The sequence below is a fragment of the Oncorhynchus tshawytscha genome, linkage group LG33 (assembly GCF_018296145.1).
Source record: "Oncorhynchus tshawytscha isolate Ot180627B linkage group LG33, Otsh_v2.0, whole genome shotgun sequence".
NCBI classification, from domain to species: domain Eukaryota; kingdom Metazoa; phylum Chordata; class Actinopteri; order Salmoniformes; family Salmonidae; genus Oncorhynchus; species Oncorhynchus tshawytscha.
This window is the reverse complement of record NC_056461.1, coordinates 49,472,982-49,493,937: the sequence shown is the minus strand read 5'-3', so window position 1 is coordinate 49,493,937 and position 20,956 is coordinate 49,472,982. Positions and strand designations below refer to the sequence as shown.

General features: G+C 44.8%; 1 protein-coding gene across 1 annotated transcript; it reads left to right on the top strand.

Annotated features, from left to right (window-relative positions):
* Window positions 1-389: 389 nt before the first annotated feature.
* On the top strand, window positions 390-11,834 carry smpd1 (sphingomyelin phosphodiesterase 1). The gene is made up of 9 exons (XM_024406010.2): window positions 390-1,029; window positions 3,586-3,704; window positions 3,953-4,154; window positions 6,775-7,055; window positions 7,148-7,318; window positions 7,863-8,034; window positions 8,322-8,398; window positions 10,824-10,969; window positions 11,209-11,834. The coding sequence occupies exons 1-9, from the start codon at window positions 811-813 to the stop codon at window positions 11,661-11,663; spliced, it is 1,842 nt and encodes a 613-aa protein (XP_024261778.2). The 5' UTR covers window positions 390-810; the 3' UTR covers window positions 11,664-11,834.
* The last annotated feature ends 9,122 nt before the right edge of the window (window positions 11,835-20,956 follow it).

Below are 20,956 nucleotides of genomic sequence, written 5' to 3'. Positions count from 1 at the left end.
ATTAAATATAACACATATCATTAAATATAACACATATTATTAAATATAACACATATTATTAAATATAACACATATCATTAAATATAACACATATTATTAAATATAACACATATTATTAAATATAACACATATTATTAAATATAACACATATCATTAAATATAACCCCTTGGATCATAAAGGAAAGAAGCCTTCAGGCATTATTGTGTTTTAATCCTCATTACTTTTTATTTATTTAAGGTATGTAATGTTGACGTTAAAAATCCACCGACGAACATAACGATGCAATGACTGATTGGTAGTAATTAACCAATTGAATGGCTCCAATCTGAACCAGAGAACGCGTTTCTATCACACTGTAAACCGGTTCTGTCATGTGATCAGTCAGCTGATCTCTGTACTGGCTCATAAAACAAGGCAGTCATCGGGCCATTCGTCTGTGTTTGTTTGTTGTTCAGCAGTTTTAGGGTGTTAGACCCGAAGGTTGCTCTCTCGATTCAGCAGCACTCGAGTTTGTCACTTATCGATTATATTTATTGCAGCGCTGTAGACTTTTATAAAGAGGGAAACAAAGCTGTCATCACAGCGCTTCCTGGTTTTTTTATTACATCGGTGTCGCAACCAAACAGAACACAACAGCTGCGAATGCAAACTTGGTTATTGCGTGATAGCTGACTAGTTAACTAAGCAACTAGAGGTTTTAGAAAAAAGCAATTTGGATGGTTTATTTGTGTAACTTATTTTTCAACTATTGGACTGAAACATTGTTTTGAATCCCTTTCGGCGAGCTGACTTCGCTGTTGAGCAGAACAATGCGCTTCGCACCTATCCCCTGCGCCGTGGGGTTGCTGTATTGTGTTCTGGTGTTGTGCTCGCTACCGTTGGGGACCTCGTTCCCCGTGCAGGACGAGGGGAAACCGGGCATAACGTTTCTGGAAGAGGTCGGGCGTCTCCGGGTCGGGTTCAACTGGCGGAACCTGACCTGTCCGGTGTGCAAAGTCCTCTTCACCATCCTGGATGTCGCTCTGCTGGTAAGATGGAACCCTATTCACTATATATATATTAGTGCACTACTTTAGACCAGAGCCCTATGGCACCCTATTCCCTATATGGCCCTTGCACCCTATTCTCTCAATGCAATCTTAGGGCTCTTGAACTAATAACCTGCGCTAACACGATTAGTACACTGTAAACGCCTGGAGCGATTGGTGCATGTAGGGCAGGGAGAACAACTGCATGTCGGTACTAGCACGTGAGGGAGGGAGAACCTAAAACCTGTAGGATGGGGATGTCCAACGCTTTCCCTGCGAGTTCCAGACCAGTGTTTCTCTGTTCTACATTAACTGCACCCATCTGCAGTTGGTCCCTGATCTAAAAGGGAAGGAACAACATCTGCAGAACTGACTTTTCACTGAGTTCAAACAAAGCAGTCGGAAGTCGGAAGCCAAGGAAGTTGTCTTCATAAAACCATGACTCCGTTGAGACACGTTCCAGAAGTCACAAGGGTCTTGGCATTTACAGCTGATCATGTGACTTAGTGCAGCTGATCATGTGACTTAGTGCAGCTGATCATGTGACTTAGTGCAGCTGATCATGTGACTTAGTGCAGCTGATCATGTGACTTAGTGCAGCTGATCATGTGACTTAGTGCAGCTGATCATGTGACTTAGTGCAGCTGATCATGTGACTTAGTGCAGCTGATCATGTGACTTAGTGCAGCTGATCATGTGACTTAGTGCAGCTGACCGTGTGACTTAGTGCAGCATGTGACTTAGTGCAGCACTTAGTAGCGTGTGACTTAGTGCAGCTGACGTGTGACTTAGTGCGGTTCTAGTGAACTAAAATGGTTTATCTAGTGCAGCTGACCTTAGTGCAGTTGGCAGTGCAGCTTTATGAACTAAAATGGTTTAATGTGACCTTGAGTTGGCAATGCCAATGGGCACGCAATATTGGCCTACCAAGCAAAAAGACAGTAACACATTTTTGACCAAATGAGCAATGTCATTTTTTACTACATTTCAATATGCCTAATCATGTGGGCAAGTATCCTGCCTCTATTGTGCTTAGGAGACAATGGGGGTCATGTTAGCCAGTAACTGGATAAAGTTACTGTGAAACCAAAGGTAAATTAAAAGCCCTTTTTCTCAGTTCCACTCTGAGCAGTTACTGCCTTTTTGCTTGATAGGACAGAATAAATGGGTTGGTTGTTGAGCAACACAACTGATACGGGGCTAGATGAGGGTAAACAGACAGGGTTGGTGGTTTAGCAACACAACTGATATGGGGGCTAGATGAGGTTAAACAGACAGGGTTGGTGGTTGAGCAACACAACTGATACGGGGGCTAGATGTGGTTAAACAGACAGGGTTGGTGGTTTAGCAACACAACTGATAAACAGACAGGGTTGGTGGGGGCTAGATGTGGTTAAACAGACAGGGTTGGTGGTTTAGCAACACAACTGATATGGGGGCTAGATGAGGGTTAAACAGACAGGGTTGGTGGTTGAGCAACACAACTGATACGGGGCTAGATGAGGTTAAACAGACAGGGTTGGTGGTTGAGCAACACAACTGATACGGGGCTAGATGAGGGTAAACAGACAGGGTTGGTGGTTTAGCAACACAACTGATACGGGGCTAGATGAGGGTAAACAGACAGAGTTGGATGTTCCATGATACTTCATCCTAGTAGCAAGCACTTCAGGCCTGTTCATCTGTCTGTCAACCAACTAAGGTAGCTGAAATGACGAGCAACCAAGATCACACTTTTTTTTTTTAAATATTTTTTGTTAAACTAGGGTATAAGGCGATCTGTTGTCTGAAGACAACTGAAAGTAACACAGATTAGAGGCCTGACGAGAAGACTGCTCTGTGGTTTGGCCTGGTGGTGAGTGAACGTCACTGAGGCTAACGGTGTGCTTTTGGTTGACGCTGCAGATAGTCAGATCTCAACGTCGTGCTTCATCCCCATAACAACCAAGAAGGGTTGTGATAGGGTAACGTTTCCGGTCTGCTTAGACACCAATGAGATGGCAGCTGGGTCTGGTCTGATTAGTTAATTGACTGTAGAGGAACCAGGTACCAGCTGGGTCTGGTCTGATTAGTTCATTGACTGTAGAGGAACCAGGTACCAGCTGGGTCTGGTCTGTTTAGTTCACTTGCTGTGGATGAACCAGAAAGGAGCCAATGAAATGTCTTTCTCTCATCTGTCAACCAATAGGGTTGAGAACCTGGTTAGTAGATTCACAAAAGCAGAGAATCTGGACTCCTTCCATCAGGATTTTGATTATTATATTTTTTATTGCACCTTAATGTACAGTGATGTGATGATGAGTGGGCTGTGGGAGAGGCCTGTATCAGTCTAACCTCTCTCCTCTCCCATGTACAGTGATGTGATGATGAGTGGGCTGTGGGAGAGGCCTGTATCAGTCTAACCTCTCTCCTCTCCCATGTACAGTGATGTGATGATGAGTGGGCTGTGGGAGAGGCCTGTATCAGTCTAACCTCTCTCCTCTCCCATATGAGTGGGCTGTGGGAGAGGCCTGTATCAGTCTAACCTCTCTCCTCACTACTTCCTGTCCCATGTAGAGTGACGTTAATGAGGAACGTGTTGCGCGGGCTGTGGGTGAGGCCTGTATCCGTCTCCACCTGGCTGAAGAGCGGGTCTGTCGTCAAATCACAGAGCTGTTCAGAGATGACTTCATCAGGTAGGCTTGGGATTGGTCCTGATTATCTGATATCTTTTTAAAAATTAATAAATCATTTTTCCTGGTGTTCTATAAGTTTGCTGCAGTGCATGGTGGGACAGTGAGTGAATACACCTAGCCTCTGAAGAAATGCTGTCCTCCGCATTTATTTAGAGGTGATGTGCTCGCTGTACCTGGACCACATGCCTTTGTTTCCATGGAGACGGGCAGGTGTAAGTAATGGTTATGTCCTTCCTCCTGTTTTTCAGGGCCTTGCAACAGTCTCTGTTGTGGCCGTCTGAGGCCTGTGCCCTGCTGGTTGGGAGGTCATGCGGACGCTTCGATATCTATGCCCCCTGGAACGTAACCCTACCCCGGATCCCCAAACCCCCAGTCACCCCGCCCTCACCCCCCAAGCCTGGAGCACCACAGAGCAGGGTCCTCTTCCTCACAGACATACACTGGGATCAGGTTAGTCAAAATGTGGTAGGGCAGTTTCAGACCTTTCCTCGGAAGACGTTTCACTGTGGTTGTATTCCTGAACTAGCTCATCTAATTCATTAATATGTTGACCAGTTCTGTCGGGAGTGCCTCTGGGAGTGCCTCTGGGAGTGCCTCTGGGAGTGCCTCTGGGAGTGCCTCTGGGAGTGCCTCTGGGAGTGCCTCTGGGAGTGCCTCTGGGAGTGCCTCTGGGAGTGCCTCTGGGAGTGCCTCTGGGAGTGCCTCTGGGAGTGCCTCTGGGAGTGCCTCTGGGAGTGCCTCTGGGAGTGCCTCTGGGAGTGCCTCTGGGAGTGCCTCTGGGAGTGCCTCTGGGAGTGCCTCTGGGAGTGCCTCTGGGAGTGCCTCTGGGAGTGCCTCTGGGAGTGCCTCTGGGAGTGCCTCTGGGAGTGCCTCTGGGAGTGCCTCCTCACCTTGATCATTCCTTTTGATAAAGCAGTAGCTATACAATGATACAACATGTGCAGAAAACACAGGAATGCCAATGGCGGAGGTGGCGCTCTGTTTCATAGCCACATTTCTGTGAAGCTCATGTTAAGTGTTGTGGTTACAAGTTCACCTGTCTCACTTTATATATATATATATATAATCTTTATTTTGGGCTGCTGCTGAAGGCCACCAAGTGTTAACAGTCAGTATTTGGATAACGTGTGCAGTGCTTGATAGTGTATGATGATAAAGAGGTCTTTTTTTTTTTTTTCTGGGTGACCTGAACATTGACTGGTTAGTAAACTAGGTGTCCGAATGAAGAGAACTTCTAACGCTTGTAATATAACCCAGGTTTATCACTCAACCAGCTAGATTGAGTATCAATTAGGTTTGGATTTGTGACATCGCTTGTATTGATTATATCTTCACTAATTTACCAGAGCCTTTGCTACAAAGAAATATCCGTTCCCATTGGCTGTAGTGACCATAATTGTGGCAATGACGAGGCCAATGGTTTGAGCCTAAAGAGATCATACCAAATGTTTTCTCAGGACTCTGTTGTTTTAACATATCTGTTGTGTATAATGAGTAGAATCCAGATTCCCCACTGGAAGCTTTTGTAAAAGGATTCATGTCAGTTGTTGACAAGCCTTCCGCCTATCGGTTTAGAGATGAACTGTACGAGCCCTCTGGATTCATGTCAGTTGTTGACAAGCGTTCCTGCTCTGCTCCTGCTCCCCCTCCGCAGAGACGGACCCTCAGATGCAGGCACCATCAGCCCAGTTAAATAAAAACTATTTAAATGTCATTCAGCTGAGCCTCATAAGTAATACAACAACAGATCTTTTACTGGTGTGATCATGTAGTCTACCTCAATGCTGAAAGATTTAAAAATAAATATTTGAATGAATTTATTTTGAAATGGCCTGAACAACTATGCATTGGCAGCATAGCCCGTATGCAGTGATAATATATTGGGCCTCTAGCTTACTGTACAAACCTCATTGATCCACAACTGTTTTTAATTGGTTAATGTTGCATAGGCTTTTTTCAAAAATATATATATTTATATATTTTTTTAAACATCTGAGCAGTAGATCTCGGTTTGCATTTTGACTCTGATCTTGACTCGAAGGTTAGTGATCACTGTTCTAGAGTTTTTCCTACAATTGTGATCTAACGTAAAATGAGCCACTTCCAATGCAACATACCGAAACAACTACGTCTGCAAGAGATTTTGTTGTAGGCAGAACGCATCGCATTGCGTTGACACTCATGACTCAGCACGTACTCCACAGAGCTGCATTAGGCCTATATGCAAATATTCCTTTGCCATATATAGATCTGTGCCATCCACTTTGAACTGGACTGTGTTTACAACATGAGTGGTCGTGAGTAGATGCGCTTGTTTTGAGATCAAAGCGAGCGCTGCATATAGCCATCTGTACATTTGTTCATATTTGCTAGTGAGTTATTAGCCCAGTTATAGATCATTTGTAGTCGGCAATAGGGGAATGGTTGTTTCCTGCAAGAGAACAAAATATGTGCATTTCTAGACATCTTTGAAAAAACAAGTTGGGTAAATAGCTTTTATGTCTTAAAGGGGCAGTGTTGTATTTTGAGAGGGGCTTGAATAAGCGAAGTAGCCAATAGGCAGAAAGTAGCATTTGTCTGATTCTCTGTAATAATGGTATGGGGAATAATGCATTTTATTTAGTAAAGTGGTTTCTTGCATCAAACACATAATCAATCACCTTGTCTAAAGGACAAGAGGATTAACAGGTTGTCACACCCATCATTTTGTTACCCCCCCCCAAAACGTCTCCTGGAATGTAGGTCTACATTGAACACCACTCTGGCTGCTACTGTAGGCTGAATGATAGAACAGCTGTTTCCATGGTAAAATGTTATGGGATGCAGTTTCTCCATTGTTTGTGATGGTAGACCTCTCTGATAGACATGGCCTTTTTGACCACTCATTACAGAAATACTGTTAGCTTCACCTTCAGCTAACACACAATCGCTTCACACGTCATTCATTGTGGCCAAACATTATTCCTGTTCTATAATGTCTTGTTTTATATGGACCCCAGGAAGAGTAGCTGCTGCTTTTGCAACATTAAAATACAACTGTAATGTCAATCCGGGTGTTATTTGTGAACAGGACTATGCAGTGGGCAGCTCTGCTGACTGTAAGGACCCGCTGTGCTGTCGTAATGAGTCTGGATCTCCCAGCTGGAATCAGAGAGCCGCTGGGTTCTGGGGCTCCTACAGTAAATGTGACCTGCCCCTGAGAACTGTGGAGAACATGTTGGAGAACGCAGCGCGAACCGGACCGTGGGACTGGGTCTACTGGACAGGAGACATACCTGCTCATAACATCTGGTCTCAAACCAGGAAGCAGCAACTGTCTGAACTCACCGTAATCACCAGACTGATACACAGGTACACAATCTCTCTCTGTGTGTGTGTGTGTGTGTGTGTGTGTGTACACACAAGTTGAATGGTAAGTGACAACCTTATTTTACTCTCTGTAGACACCTAGGTAACTTGAAGGTGTACCCGGCGATCGGTAACCATGAGAGCACCCCGGTCAACAGTTTCCCCCCGCCGTTCGTCCATGGCAACCGGTCGTCACGCTGGCTCTATGACACCATGGCCGAGGAGTGGGCGCCATGGTTACCAGAACAGGCCCTGAAGACTCTTAGGTCTGATAATGATTTAACTAGAGAATCTTCTAGTTCACCATACTACTTAATTTAGAATTTTATTTTATTTAACCTTTATTTAACTAGACAAAAACATCGGAAACTGATCCCAGGTTGGTAGGTAGGATCCAGACAGTCCTCTGTGGTGGTGAGGTAGTGGTTGTATTCCCATGCTTAGTCGTTGCATGCGTCAACCAATGGTTGTGTGCGATGTCAATGACTGCATTTGGGCACTAGATTGATGTAGTTTGTTAAACACCTATCCAGGTATCAGGTTGTTGTATCCTATGACGAGGTTAGCCGATATGTTAAACTCTCATGATGTGGTTAGCTGATATGTGGGGAAAACTGTGGAAGACACATTGCAGTTGAATGCATATAGTTGTACAACTGACTAGATATCTCCTTCCCCCTCCCTGACTGCATTGCAGACGTATGCCAGATCTCACAATCCCTGGATCAGCTGAACGCACAATGTTCAGACCCCTACTCTTCCACATGTTACAGCCTTATTCTAAAATGAATTTCCCTCTCCTCTCTCCAGGCATGGTGGGTTCTACACGGTAGAGGTCCAGCCAGGTCTTCGAGTGGTGTCTCTGAACATGAACTTCTGTGCCAGGGAAAATTACTGGCTGATGGTCAACTCTACTGACCCTGCTAACCAGCTCCAGTGGCTGATCCACATACTACAGGCCAGTGAAGAGAAGGGAGAGAGGGTGAGGAGAGTGATAACCTACTCCACGGTCTGGTCAATATACTGCAGGCCAGTGAAGAGAAGGGAGAGCGAGTGAGGAGAGAGTGATAACCCACTCCACTGTCTGGTCAATATACTGCAGACCAGTGAGGAGAGAGTGATAACCCACTCCACTGTCTGGTCAATATACTGCAGGCTACAGACGGAGGGAGTGAGGGATGAGAAGAGGGGTGTAACTAACCTGTAACCATTGGATCTTCCTCTCTCATGGCTGTCTCACTGTCCCCCTCCCCCTTGTCTCTGTCTCAGGTCCACATCATCGGTCACATCCCCCCTGGTCTCTGTTTGAGCAGCTGGAGTTGGAACTACTACCACATCATCAACCGGTAGGAAGAGGTGGTCAGGGATGCAAAATTTGCCATTTTAAATCCAATATAGGGGACCTAAGTGATTCGTGTAGATCCCGATGGGACGTTTTGGGGGGTCTTTGAATCACTATTGGCTGTCAGTTAATGAGTGAAGTGCGTTTGGACCAATCCCGGCTGTTTCCAAGGCTCAGCCAGTCGTTCACATGACAACAGAACGCAGCCGCCCGACTGAAGAGAGTAGAGACTTGTCCGTTACAGCAGCGCGTCTCCCTAAACGGTAACGGGTAGGAGAGACCGGGGTGAGGTAACTGTAGGAGAGACCGGGGTGAGGTAACTGTAGGAGAGACCGGGGTGAGGTAACTGTAGGAGAGACCGGGGTGAGGTAACTGTAGGAGAGACCGGGGTGAGGTAACTGTAGGAGAGACCGGGGTGAGGTAACTGTAGGAGAGACCGGGGTGAGGTAACTGTAGGAGAGACCGGGGTGAGGTGTCATAAATAGCGCTGTGCTTGCGAAAAGCTGCTGGCAAACGTAGGAAAGTGCTGTATGAATGAATGCTCACGAGCCTGCTGCTGCCTACCCCCGCTCAGTCAGACTGCTCTATCAAAAGACAGACTTAATTATAATATAATAAACACACAGAAATACGTGACTTTGGTCACTAATGTGGTCAAATCCAGAAACTATCATTTCGAAATCAAAACATTTATTCTTTCAGTGAAATATGGAACTGTTCTTGGTCTTCACAACGAGCCAGACGGCCCAAACTGCTGCATACACCCCGACTCTGCTTGCACTGAACGCAAGAGAAGTGACACAATTTCCCTAGTTAATATTGCCTGCTAACATGAATTTATTAATCTAAATATGCAGGTTAAAAAATATATACGTGTGTATTGATTTTAAGAAAGGTGTTTATGGTTTGGTGCAACGACAGCGCTTTCTTTGCGAATGCGTTTGTTAAATCACCCGTTTGGCGAAGTAGTGATAATTATAAATTAACAGGCACCGCATTGATTATTTGCAACACAGGACAAGCCAGTTAACTACACATGGTTGATATTACTAGTTTAACTAGTGATTATGTTAACATAAGTTTAATGCTAGCTAGCAACTTACCTTGGCTCCTTGCTGCACTCGCATAACAGGTGGTCAGCCTGCCACTCAGTCTCCTCAAGGAGTGCAATGGAATCGGCATCCAAAAATGCTCATTAACGATTTGTAATGAACTTAAAATCAGCCCTAATTAATCAGTCATGTCGATAACATTGCCTTGCTTTCTTTACATTTTTTTTTAGCTGTGATTTAGGTTCACATTAACCGCTTATTTGACAGACTGATCATGTAGATTATAGTATTTTTGTTTTACTTAGTTAAACCCTGTGTTTCCCCCTAGCAGGGACTCGTTTTGCGTGTTTCAAAAAGTATCACCATTTTGGCCCCTCACCAGTTGGCATCACTGTCTGCGTGTGTTCATGTAACTGTCCTCCTATCCTTGGTAGCCACTGCATGCAGAGGCACCGCCATGGGTGGGCCTGGGAGGGCATAGGCCCATCTACTTTGAAGCCAATCAGAATGAGTTTTTTTTCCCCACAAAAGGACTTTCTATTACATACAGAAATATTCCTCGGTTTCATCAGCTGTCAGGGTGGCTGGTCTCAGACGATCCCACATGTGAAGAAGCTGGACGTGGAGGTCCTAGGTTGGCATGGTTGTGAGGCCGGTTGGATGTCCTGCAAAAATCTCTAAAATGACCTATGTTCAAAATTCTGGAAACAGCTCTGGTGGACATTCCTTCAGTCGGCATGCCAATTGCAAGCTCCCTCAAAAACTTGACACATCTGTGGCATTGTGTTGTGACAAAACTGCACATTTTAGTGGCTTTTTATTGTCCCCAGCACAAAGTGCACCTGTGTAATGATCATGCTGTTTAATCATATTGATATGCCACACCTGTCAGGTGGATGGATTATCTTAGTAAATGGAGAAATGCTCACTAACAGGGATGGGAACAAATTTGTGCAGTAAATGAGAAGCTTGTTGTACGTCTGATCTTATTTTGTCTCAGAAAACATGGGACCAACACTTAACATGTGTTTTAAAAAACTATATTTTTGTTCAATGTGTTCCAGCCTGGGGTTATATAATCTACTATTGTGTTGAGAGAGATTATATATATAAAAAAAAAATTTGGTACCAGTCTGGGATTTTTTTATATATATGTGGACTCCAGACCACATTCAGTTCTGTCACTGGTTCCTGAGAACACCAACTAACCAGCAAGCCCTTGACTAGATTAACCCCAGTGAGCTAGTTCAGGGCTTCAACAAAATAGTGAAGTCTTTTCCTGAGGGAGAGGTTTATGAACTAGTTCTTTCTGACTGTAGTTCTGGATCAGATTTATTCTGCTGTGGGTGGTTTTAATGTGTATCCGTCTGTGTCTAGGTATGAGGGTACGATCACGGGTCAGTTCTTCGGCCACACGCACATGGATGAGTTTCAGATGTTTTATGATGAGGCGACGATGACTAGGGCTGTGGGCGTGGCCTTCATCGCTCCCTCCATCACCACCTATGTCAACCTCAACCCAGGTACATCCGCGCGCACACACACACACACCACAACCCGGGTCAGACTCTATAGCCACCGATAGCCAGACCCCTGCCCTAACGTCCCCTCACCCACACTTGAATTTGTTGCCTCTCAATCAGAATGTATGGTCTCTTCTACTCTGTCACGAGCGAGGACAAGATCTCAAACTGTTGTATAGTCATGTACTAGAGACAGAACAAATCATAGAGCTTCTCTAAATGTTGTCTCCGGTTGCCAGGTTACCGGGTCTACCTGGTCGACGGTAACTACAAGGGCAGTTCCCGGTTTGTTCTGGACCACGAGACTTATATCTTAAACCTTACAGAGGCTAACCGACAGCCTGAAGGGGGGGTCTCCTCCCTGCTCCCCACCACCTCACAACACGCCATCTTCCACCCTGACCCAAACCCCAAATGGACCCTCCTCTACCGTGCTTCCGACGCCTACGGCGTCTCATCCCTGTTCCCGTCGGACTGGGACGGGCTGATCAGGACCTTCCTCCAGGACGACCGTGTGTTTCAGCGGTTCTGGTACCTCAGACATAAAGGCCATGTGTCAGAGCCCTGTATAGACGCCTGCAAGACAACCGTTGTCTGTTTCCTACGTTCAGGCAGATATGACGAGCTGGAGCAGTGTGACCTGTTGGAGTTCGGTGGAGATATGGTTTCAGCTGTTAGGAAGACACTATGTTGAATAGAGATTGGGGGGGGTCAAGACATTGAATGTGATTCTGGGTAAGTGAAATGTCATGGAACACAGGTTGAACCAAAAGAACCAGACCATCAACCAGTCTGTCCAATCAGTATCTGTGTTGTCAGAGGACATTTACTGCTAGTGAATGTCAAAATAATGGGAAGGGGGGAAATGTTGTTTTTACAAAGACAGAACGTTGAGTACTGAAGTGTTCATAGTGAAGTCTCCAAAGGGTTGCATTGATAGTGTTACTGCATTAATTTAGCCTAATAGTTTTCATCACGTTGCGACAGAGTTGAAGGTGTCGCTTGCTCAGCCCGGGCGTTTTCGGAATGACCGGCTCAGCCCGGGCGTTTCGGAATGACCGGCTCGGCCCGGGCGTTTTGAATGACCGGCTCGGCCGGGCGTTTTGAATGACCGGCTCGGCCCGGGCGTTTTGAATGACCGCTCGGCCGGGCGTTTCGGAATGACCGGCTCGGCCCGGGCGTTTTCTGAATGACCGGCTCGGCCCGGGCGCGGAATGACCGGCTCGGCCCGGGCGTTTTGAATGACCGGCTCGGCCCGGGCGCTGAATGACCGGCTCGGCCCGGGCGCGGAATGACCGGCTCGGCCCGGGCGTTTTGAATGACCGCTCGGCCCGGGCGTTTTGAATGACCGGCTCGGCCGGGCGTTTTGGAATGACCGGCCGGCCCGGGCGCTGGAATGACCGGCTCAGCCCGGGGCGTTTTCGGAATGACCGGCTCAGCCCGGGGCGTTTTCGGAATGACCGAAGGGGGGAGAGCAGCAGCTGGTGTTGAAATCAAGTCAGTATTTTGGTGTGAAGTTTTCCCCAGAATGAGATTGATTCGACTTCAGTCGTTGCCTGTTGCATCCACATTAATCTAGTTGCTTAGCGAGGTGGCAACCAGTTTACATTGATGAACTGGTTACTTAGATCAAGGCCAGGATTCAATCCATTCTTGGCTATGTGCCATTTAAAAAATAAAAAAAATAAAGGTAATTTTCTGATTTTTGAGCTGAGAAAGAGTTTTATGGTCAATGCTGTCTCTCTCTCTGAAGACGGGAACACTGCTGTTTTTCTGAGAAGGTGCATAACTGACTGATCAGAATCTCGGATCTTAATTTTCTGGTTTTGTCAAAGCTGTTTTAAGAACTCACCTTGGTGTCCAGATTTTATTATTGTACCATTTTCAGCTCTCGATTGGTCTTCAGTTGTTTGCACATGTTATGATATTTAATATACTGGTGACTCTCAGTCTACCAATACCTTCCACTCTCATTCAGCACTTTAATTTCTGGTGTGGATTGTCCTGTGTGTAACATGTCTGTAATTATTAAAAAAGATGAACATTTTTGTGAATAAAGATGCATTTTGAGATTTACTTAATTCGTTGCCCTTTCTGGTCCAGTGAGTGGAAAGAAGTGGAGGGCGCTCAACTGATGTGAATCGAGGTGCATTTTAAAAGAGATTATCATTGAAAAGGTGCAAAGCTTACCATTGTTTTTATTGATACAACTATTATGGTTGACGTTTCAGCCTTAATCAGAACTTGTGAGTCAAAGTGGCTAGTTCATATCGGTCTCGACGCTGAGAGATGTATGCCTAAAGGCCGGGACCGGAGAGAAACCGCTGTCCTGTGGAGTTCACAAAGCATGTTGCATGGTCAAGCAAGGTAATGTTTCAGACTACCAGAAAAGAACAAAGTAGCAAAGAGAACCGGAGCTGCCTCTGTTCCAGCACCATTTTAACTTCATTAGACTGACCCTAACTAAAACACACAAAACAATTCAGTCCACTCAACATGAGCTAAATATTGTATTGATTTGTGTAAAATAATAATTGGCTCAAGCCAATGCCATGGTGACACTCATATAGTACAAGCTTTTTATGTCCTAGGCTACCTGGCTAAAATGCTTGCTCGCTAGCCTAACTTTAATGGGCAACAATACGCCAGGCCGGCTAATTAACATCTAGCTACATATTGACCTTCCATCCTCTCAGGCCAGTAGCACAACAATGTATGAATTAATGGCTGGATCATAATCATTGGCCAGTACGGAGAATTAAGGAAAACCACAAGTCCAAATCCCTATCTCCATCCATGGCTAATTTAGGAAAGGGATGAATTTTAGCTAACAAGATGAAACAATTCAGTTTTTAAATTTTTTTTCAGTCAGTAATGTTTGGTTTCTGAGGCGATTAGTCTGAAGCCAAATCTAAACTGGCTTCCTTTTCATTTTTGTGAGTGCCAGGACCATCCACAGCTGAGTTCACTCAGCTTAACTCTTGTTAAAATAAAAATGTGAGGCCAGATGCTTGCTTCCCTTGCATTCAATTCTATGGGGGACGGCATCAGATACACAGACTGAGACAGAGGTGCTGTTGTGTTCTCTACATAGATGGTTGGTCCTACGGTAGCACGTCCGGTGAACAGGTCAGGATTCCAAAGCCGCAGGCAGAACAGTTGAAACTGGAGCAGCAGCACGGCCAGGTGGACTGGGGACAGCAAGGAGGAGTCATGCCAGGTAGTCCTGAGGCATGGTCCTACGGCTCAGGTCCTCCGAGAGAGAGTATACTTAAATTCACACAGGACACCGGAGAAGTACTCCAGATAACAAACTGACCCTAGCCCCCCCCCCCCTGACACAAACTACGGGAGGGGTCAGGAGACACTGTGGCCCCATCCGATGATACCCCCAGACAGGGCCAAACAGGAAGGATATAACCCCACCCACTTTGCCAAAGCACAGCCCCCACACCACTAGAGGGATATCTTCAACCACCAACTTACCATCCTGAGACAAGGCCGAGTATAGCCCACAAAGATCTCCGCCACGGCACAACCCAAGGGGGGGTGCCAACCCAGACAGGAAGATCACATCAGTGACTACCCACTCAAGTGACGCACCCCTCCTAGGGACAGCATGAAAGAGCACCAGTAAGCAAGTGACTCAGCCCCTGTAATAGGGTTAGAGGCAGAGAATCCCAGTGGAGAGAGGGGAACCGGCCAGGCAGAGACAGCAAGGGCGGTTCGTTGCTCCAGAGCCTTTCCGTTCACCTACTCCTGGCCCAGACTACACTCAATCATATGACCCACTGAAGAGATGAGGTTAAAGGTTGAGACAGAGTTTGCGTCTCTGACATGGGTAGGCAGACCATTCCATAAAAATGGAGCTCTATAGGAGAAAGCCCTGCCTCAAGCTGTTTGCTTAGAAATTCTAGGTACAATTAGGAGGCCTGCGTCTTGTGACCGTAGCGTACGTGTAGGTATGTACGGCAGGACCAAATCAGAGAGATAGGTAGGAGCAAGCCCATGTAATGCTTTGTAGGTTAGCAGTAAAACCTTGAAATCAGTCCTTGCCTTGACAGGAAGTCAGTGTAGGGAGGCTAGCACTGGAGTAATATGATCAAATTTTTTGGTTCTAGTCAGGATTCTAGCAGCTGTATTTAGCACTAACTGAAGTTTATTTAGTGCTTTATCCGGGTAGCCGGAAAGTAGAGCATTGCAGTAGTCTAATCTAGAAGTGACAAAAGCATGGATTAATTTTTCTGCATCATTTTTGGACAGAAAGTTTCTGATTTTTGCAATGTTACATAGATGGAAAAAAAAATGTCCTTGAAACAGTCTTATGTTCGTCAAAAGAGAGATCAGGGTCCAGAGTAACGCCGAGGTCCTTCACAGTTTTATTTGAGACGACCGTACAACCATTAAGAGTAATTGTCAGATTCAACAGAAGATCTCTTTGCTTCTTGGGACTAGAACAAGCATCTCTATTTTGTCCGAGTTTAAAAGTAGAAGGTTTGCAGCCATCCACTTCCTTATGTCTGAAACACAGGCTTCCAGCGAGGGCAATTTTGGGGCTTCACCATGTTTCATTGAAATGTACAGCTGTGTGTCATCCGCATAGCAGTGAAAGTTAACATTATGTTTTCAAATGACATCCCCAAGAGGTAAAATATATAGTGAAAACAATAGTGGTCCTAAAACGGAACCTTGAGGAACACCGAAATTTACAGTTGATTTGTCAGAGGACAAACCATTCACAGAGACAAACTGATATCTTTCCGACAGATAAGATCTAAACCAGGCCAGAACTTGTCCGTGTAGACCAATTTGGGTTTCCAATCTCTCCAAAAGAATGTGGTGATCGATGGTATCAAAAGCAGCACTAAGGTTTAGGAGCGCGAGGACAGATGCAGAGATCCGGTCTGACGGCATTAAAAGGACATTTACCACCTTCACAAGTGCAGTCTCAGTGCTATGATGGGGTCTAAAACCAGACTGAAGCATTTCGTATACATTGTTTGTCTTCAGGAAGGCAGTGAGTTGCTGCGCAACAGCCTTTTCTAAACATTTTCAGAGGAATGGAAGATTCGATATGGGCCGATAGTTTTTTATATTTTCTGGGTCAAGGTTTGGCTTTTTCAAGAGAGGCTTTATTACTGCCACTTTTAGTGAGTTTGGTACACATCTGGTGGATAGAGAGCTGTTTATTATGTTCAACATAGGAGGGCCAAGCACAGGAAGCAGCTCTTTCAGTAGTTTAGTTGGATTAGGGTCCAGTATGCAGCTTGACGGTTTAGAGGCCATGATTATTTTCATCATTGTGTCAAGAGAGATATAGTACTAAAACACTTGAGTGTCTCTCTTGATCCTAGGTCCTGGCAGAGTTGTGCAGACTCAGGACAACTGAGCTTTGAAGGAATACGCAGATTTAAAAGAGGAGTCCGTAATTTGCTTTCTAATAATCATGATCTTTTCCTCAAAGAAGTTCATGAATGTATTACTGCTGAAGTGAAAGCCATCCTCTCTTGGGGAATGCTGCTTTTTAGTTAGCTTTGCGACAGTATCAAAAATCAATTTGTCTCGTCACTTTACTCCTTCCTACAGTATACTGCTGCTACTGTCTATTATCTATCCTTTACCCCTACCTACAGTATACTACTGCTACTGTCTATTATCTATCCTTTACCCCTACCTACAGTATACTGCTGCTACTGTCTATTATCTATCCTTTACCCCTACCTACAGTATACTACTGCTACTGTCTATTATCTATCCTTTACCCCTACCTACAGTATACTGCTGTTACTGTCTATTATCTATCCTTTACCCCTACCTACAGTATACTACTGCTACTGTCTATTATCTATCCTTTACCCCTACCTACAGTACACTGCTGTTACCCCTACCTACAGTATACTGCTGTTACTGTCTATTATCTATCCTTTACCCCTACCTACAGTATACTGCTGTTACTGTCTATTATCTATCCTTTACCCCTACCTACAGTATACTGCTGTTACTGTCTATTATCTATCCTTTACCCCTACCTACAGTATACTGCTGTTACTGTCTATTATCTATCCTTTACCCCTACCTACAGCGTACTGCTGCTACTGTCTATTATCTATCCTTTACCCCTACCTACAGCGTACTGCTGCTACTGTCTATTATCTATCCTTTACCCCTACCTACAGTATACTGCTGTTACTGTCTATTATCTATCCTTTACCCCTACCTACAGTATACTGCTGTTACTGTCTATTATCTATCCTTTACCCCTACCTACAGTATACTGCTGTTACTGTCTATTATCTATCCTTTACCCCTACCTACAGTATACTGCTGTTACTGTCTATTATCTATCCTTTACCCCTACCTACAGTATACTGCTGTTACTGTCTATTATCTATCCTTTACCCCTACCTACAGTATACTGCTGCTACTGTCTATTATCTATCCTTTACCCCTACCTACAGTATACTGCTGTTACCCCTACCTACAGTATACTGCTGTTACTGTCTATTATCTATCCTTTACCCCTACCTACAGTACAATGCTGTTACCCCTACCTACAGTATACTGCTGTTACTGTCTATTATCTATCCTTTACCCCTACCTACAGTACAATGCTGTTACCCCTACCTACAGTATACTGCTGTTACTGTCTATTATCTATCCTTTACCCCTACCTACAGTATACTGCTGCTACTGTCTATTATCTATCCTTTACCTCTACCTACAGTATACTGCCGTTACTGTCTATTATCTATCCTTTACCCCTACCTACAGTATACTGCTGTTACTGTCTATTATCTATCCTTTACCCCTACCTACAGTATACTGCTGTTACTGTCTATTATCTATCCTTTACCCCTACCTGCTGTTACTGTCTATTATCTATCCTTTACCCCTACCTACAGTATACTGCTGTTACTGTCTATTATCTATCCTTTACCCCTACCTACAGTATACTGATGTTACTGTCTATTATCTATCCTTTACCCCTGCCTACAGTATACTGATGTTACTGTCTATTATCTATCCTTTACCCCTACCTACAGTATACTGCTGTTACTGTCTATTATCTATCCTTTACCCCTACCTACAGTATACTGCTGTTACTGTCTATTATCTATCCTTTACCCCTACCTACAGTATACTGCTGTTACTGTCTATTATCTATCCTTTACCCCTACCTACAGTATACTGCTGCTACTGTCTATTATCTATCCTTTACCCCTACCTACAGTATACTGCTACTACTGTCTATTATCTATCCTTTATCCGTCTCTGACCTGTAGAATCAGACAGCTAACACGTCTCTGACCTGTAGAATCAGACAGCTAACACGTCTCTGACCTGTAGAATCAGACAGCTAACACAACACGTCTCTGACCTGTAGAATCAGACACAACACGTCTACTGACCTGTAGAACAGACACAACACGTCTCTGACCTGTAGAATCAGACACAACACGTCTCTGACCTGTAGAATCAGACACAACACGTCTCTGACCTGTAGAATCAGACACAACACGTCTCTGACCTGTAGAATCAGACACAACACGTCTCTGACCTGTAGAATCAGACACAACACGTCTCTGACCTGTAGAATCAGACACAACACGTCTCTGACCTGTAGAATCAGACAGCCAACACGTCTCTGACCTGTAGAATCAGACAGCTAACACAACACGCCTCTGACCTGTAGAATCAGACAGCTAACACAACACGCCTCTGACCTGTAGAATCAGACAGCTAACACAACACGTCTCTGACCTGTAGAATCAGACAGCTAACACAACACGTCTCTGACCTGTAGAATCAGACACAACACGTCTCTCTGACCTGTAGAATCAGACACAACACGTCTCTCTGACCTGTAGAATCAGACACAACACGTCTCTGACCTGTAGAATCAGACACAACACGTCTCTGACCTGTAGAATCAGACACAACACGTCTCTGACCTGTAGAATCAGACACAACACGTCTCTGACCTGTAGAATCAGACACAACACGTCTCTCTGACCTGTAGAATCAGACAGTTAACACAACACGTCTCTCTGACCTGTAGAATCAGACACAACACGTCTCTGACCTGTAGAATCAGACACAACACGTCTCTGACCTGTAGAATCAGACACAACACGTCTCTGACCTGTAGAATCAGACACAACACGTCTCTGACCTGTAGAATCAGACACAACACGTCTCTGACCTGTAGAATCAGACACAACACGTCTCTGACCTGTAGAATCAGACACAACACGTCTCTGACCTGTAGAATCAGACACAACACGTCTCTCTGACCTGTAGAATCAGACACAACACGTCTCTGACCTGTAGAATCAGACACAACACGTCTCTGACCTGTAGAATCAGACACAACACGTCTCTGACCTGTAGAATCAGACACAACACGTCTCTGACCTGTAGAATCAGACACAACACGTCTCTGACCTGTAGAATCAGACACAACACGTCTCTGACCTGTAGAATCAGACACAACACGTCTCTGACCTGTAGAATCAGACACAACACGTCTCTGACCTGTAGAATCAGACACAACACGTCTCTGACCTGTAGAATCAGACACAACACGTCTCTGACCTGTAGAATCAGACACAACACGTCTCTGACCTGTAGAATCAGACACAACACGTCTCTGACCTGTAGAATCAGACAACACGTCTCTGACCTGTAGAATCAGACACAACACGTCTCTGACCTGTAGAATCAGACACAACACGTCTCTCTGACCTGTAGAATCAGACACAACACGTCTCTGACCTGTAGAATCAGACACAACACGTCTCTCTGACCTGTAGAATCAGACACAACACGTCTCTCTGACCTGTAGAATCAGACACAACACGTCTCTGACCTGTAGAATCAGACACAACACGTCTCTGACCTGTAGAATCAGACACAACACGTCTCTCTGACCTGTAGAATCAGACACAACACGTCTCTGACCTGTAGAATCAGACACAACACGTCTCTCTGACCCTTAGAATCAGACACAACACGTCTCTGACCTGTAGAATCAGACACAACACGTCTCTCTGACCCTTAGAATCAGACACAACACGTCTCTGACCTGTAGAATCAGGAATCACGTCAGTTCTATTCATGGCTTTTCTATCTGTAATGTCCGGCAACGGTTGTAACCGTGGCTACACCCGGCTAAACCCTGCCTAAACCCGGGATAAACCCTGGCTAAACCCGGGATAAACCCTGCCTAAACCCAGCTATACCCTGGCTAAACCCTGCCTAAACCCGGTGGTGACGTCATCATTCGTCGCCCTCGTCACAAAACACACTTCCTTCCCGTCTGATAAGTTGTCTTGGGAATGCATTTACAAACAGAACCCTTCAACCGAAGAATCGGACTTTTTGAAAGTTGTGATACGGGTATATATATATATATATATATAGTTCTAGTTGTATAGTCATTATTGATCATCAAGTCTTTATATTACAGACAGGATAACATGTACAATTCATTTCCTGTTGAGACTGGACATGAACAGTAAACTTAAAATAAGATACAAAAATCAGTAATCATCTGATGTTTTGGTTAAATGGGTTTCCACTGTCATTACAGTCATACAAGACTGCATTAAAGTTAGGCCTAGATTCATTACAGTCATACAAGACTGCATTAAAGTTAGGCCTAGATTCATTACAGTCATACAAGACTGCATTAAAGTTAGGCCTAGATTCATTACAGTCATACAAGACTGCATTAAAGTTAGGCCTAGATTCAATCTGGAGCCGTGGAAGACAGTGGTTAGAACCAGATTGACATTTCCCATTGAGCTGACCTACGCTGCGTTTATCGTGAATGTGGTCTCTGTGAACACCTTTAGAAACGTGCGTAGCCGACAATGTGAAATCAGATTGAATCTGGCCCTTAAAAATCCCGTGTCATTTACAGTATGTACCAGTATAATTTGAGTAAAATCTGAAGAAAAAAAAAAAAAACATGACACGTGGAAA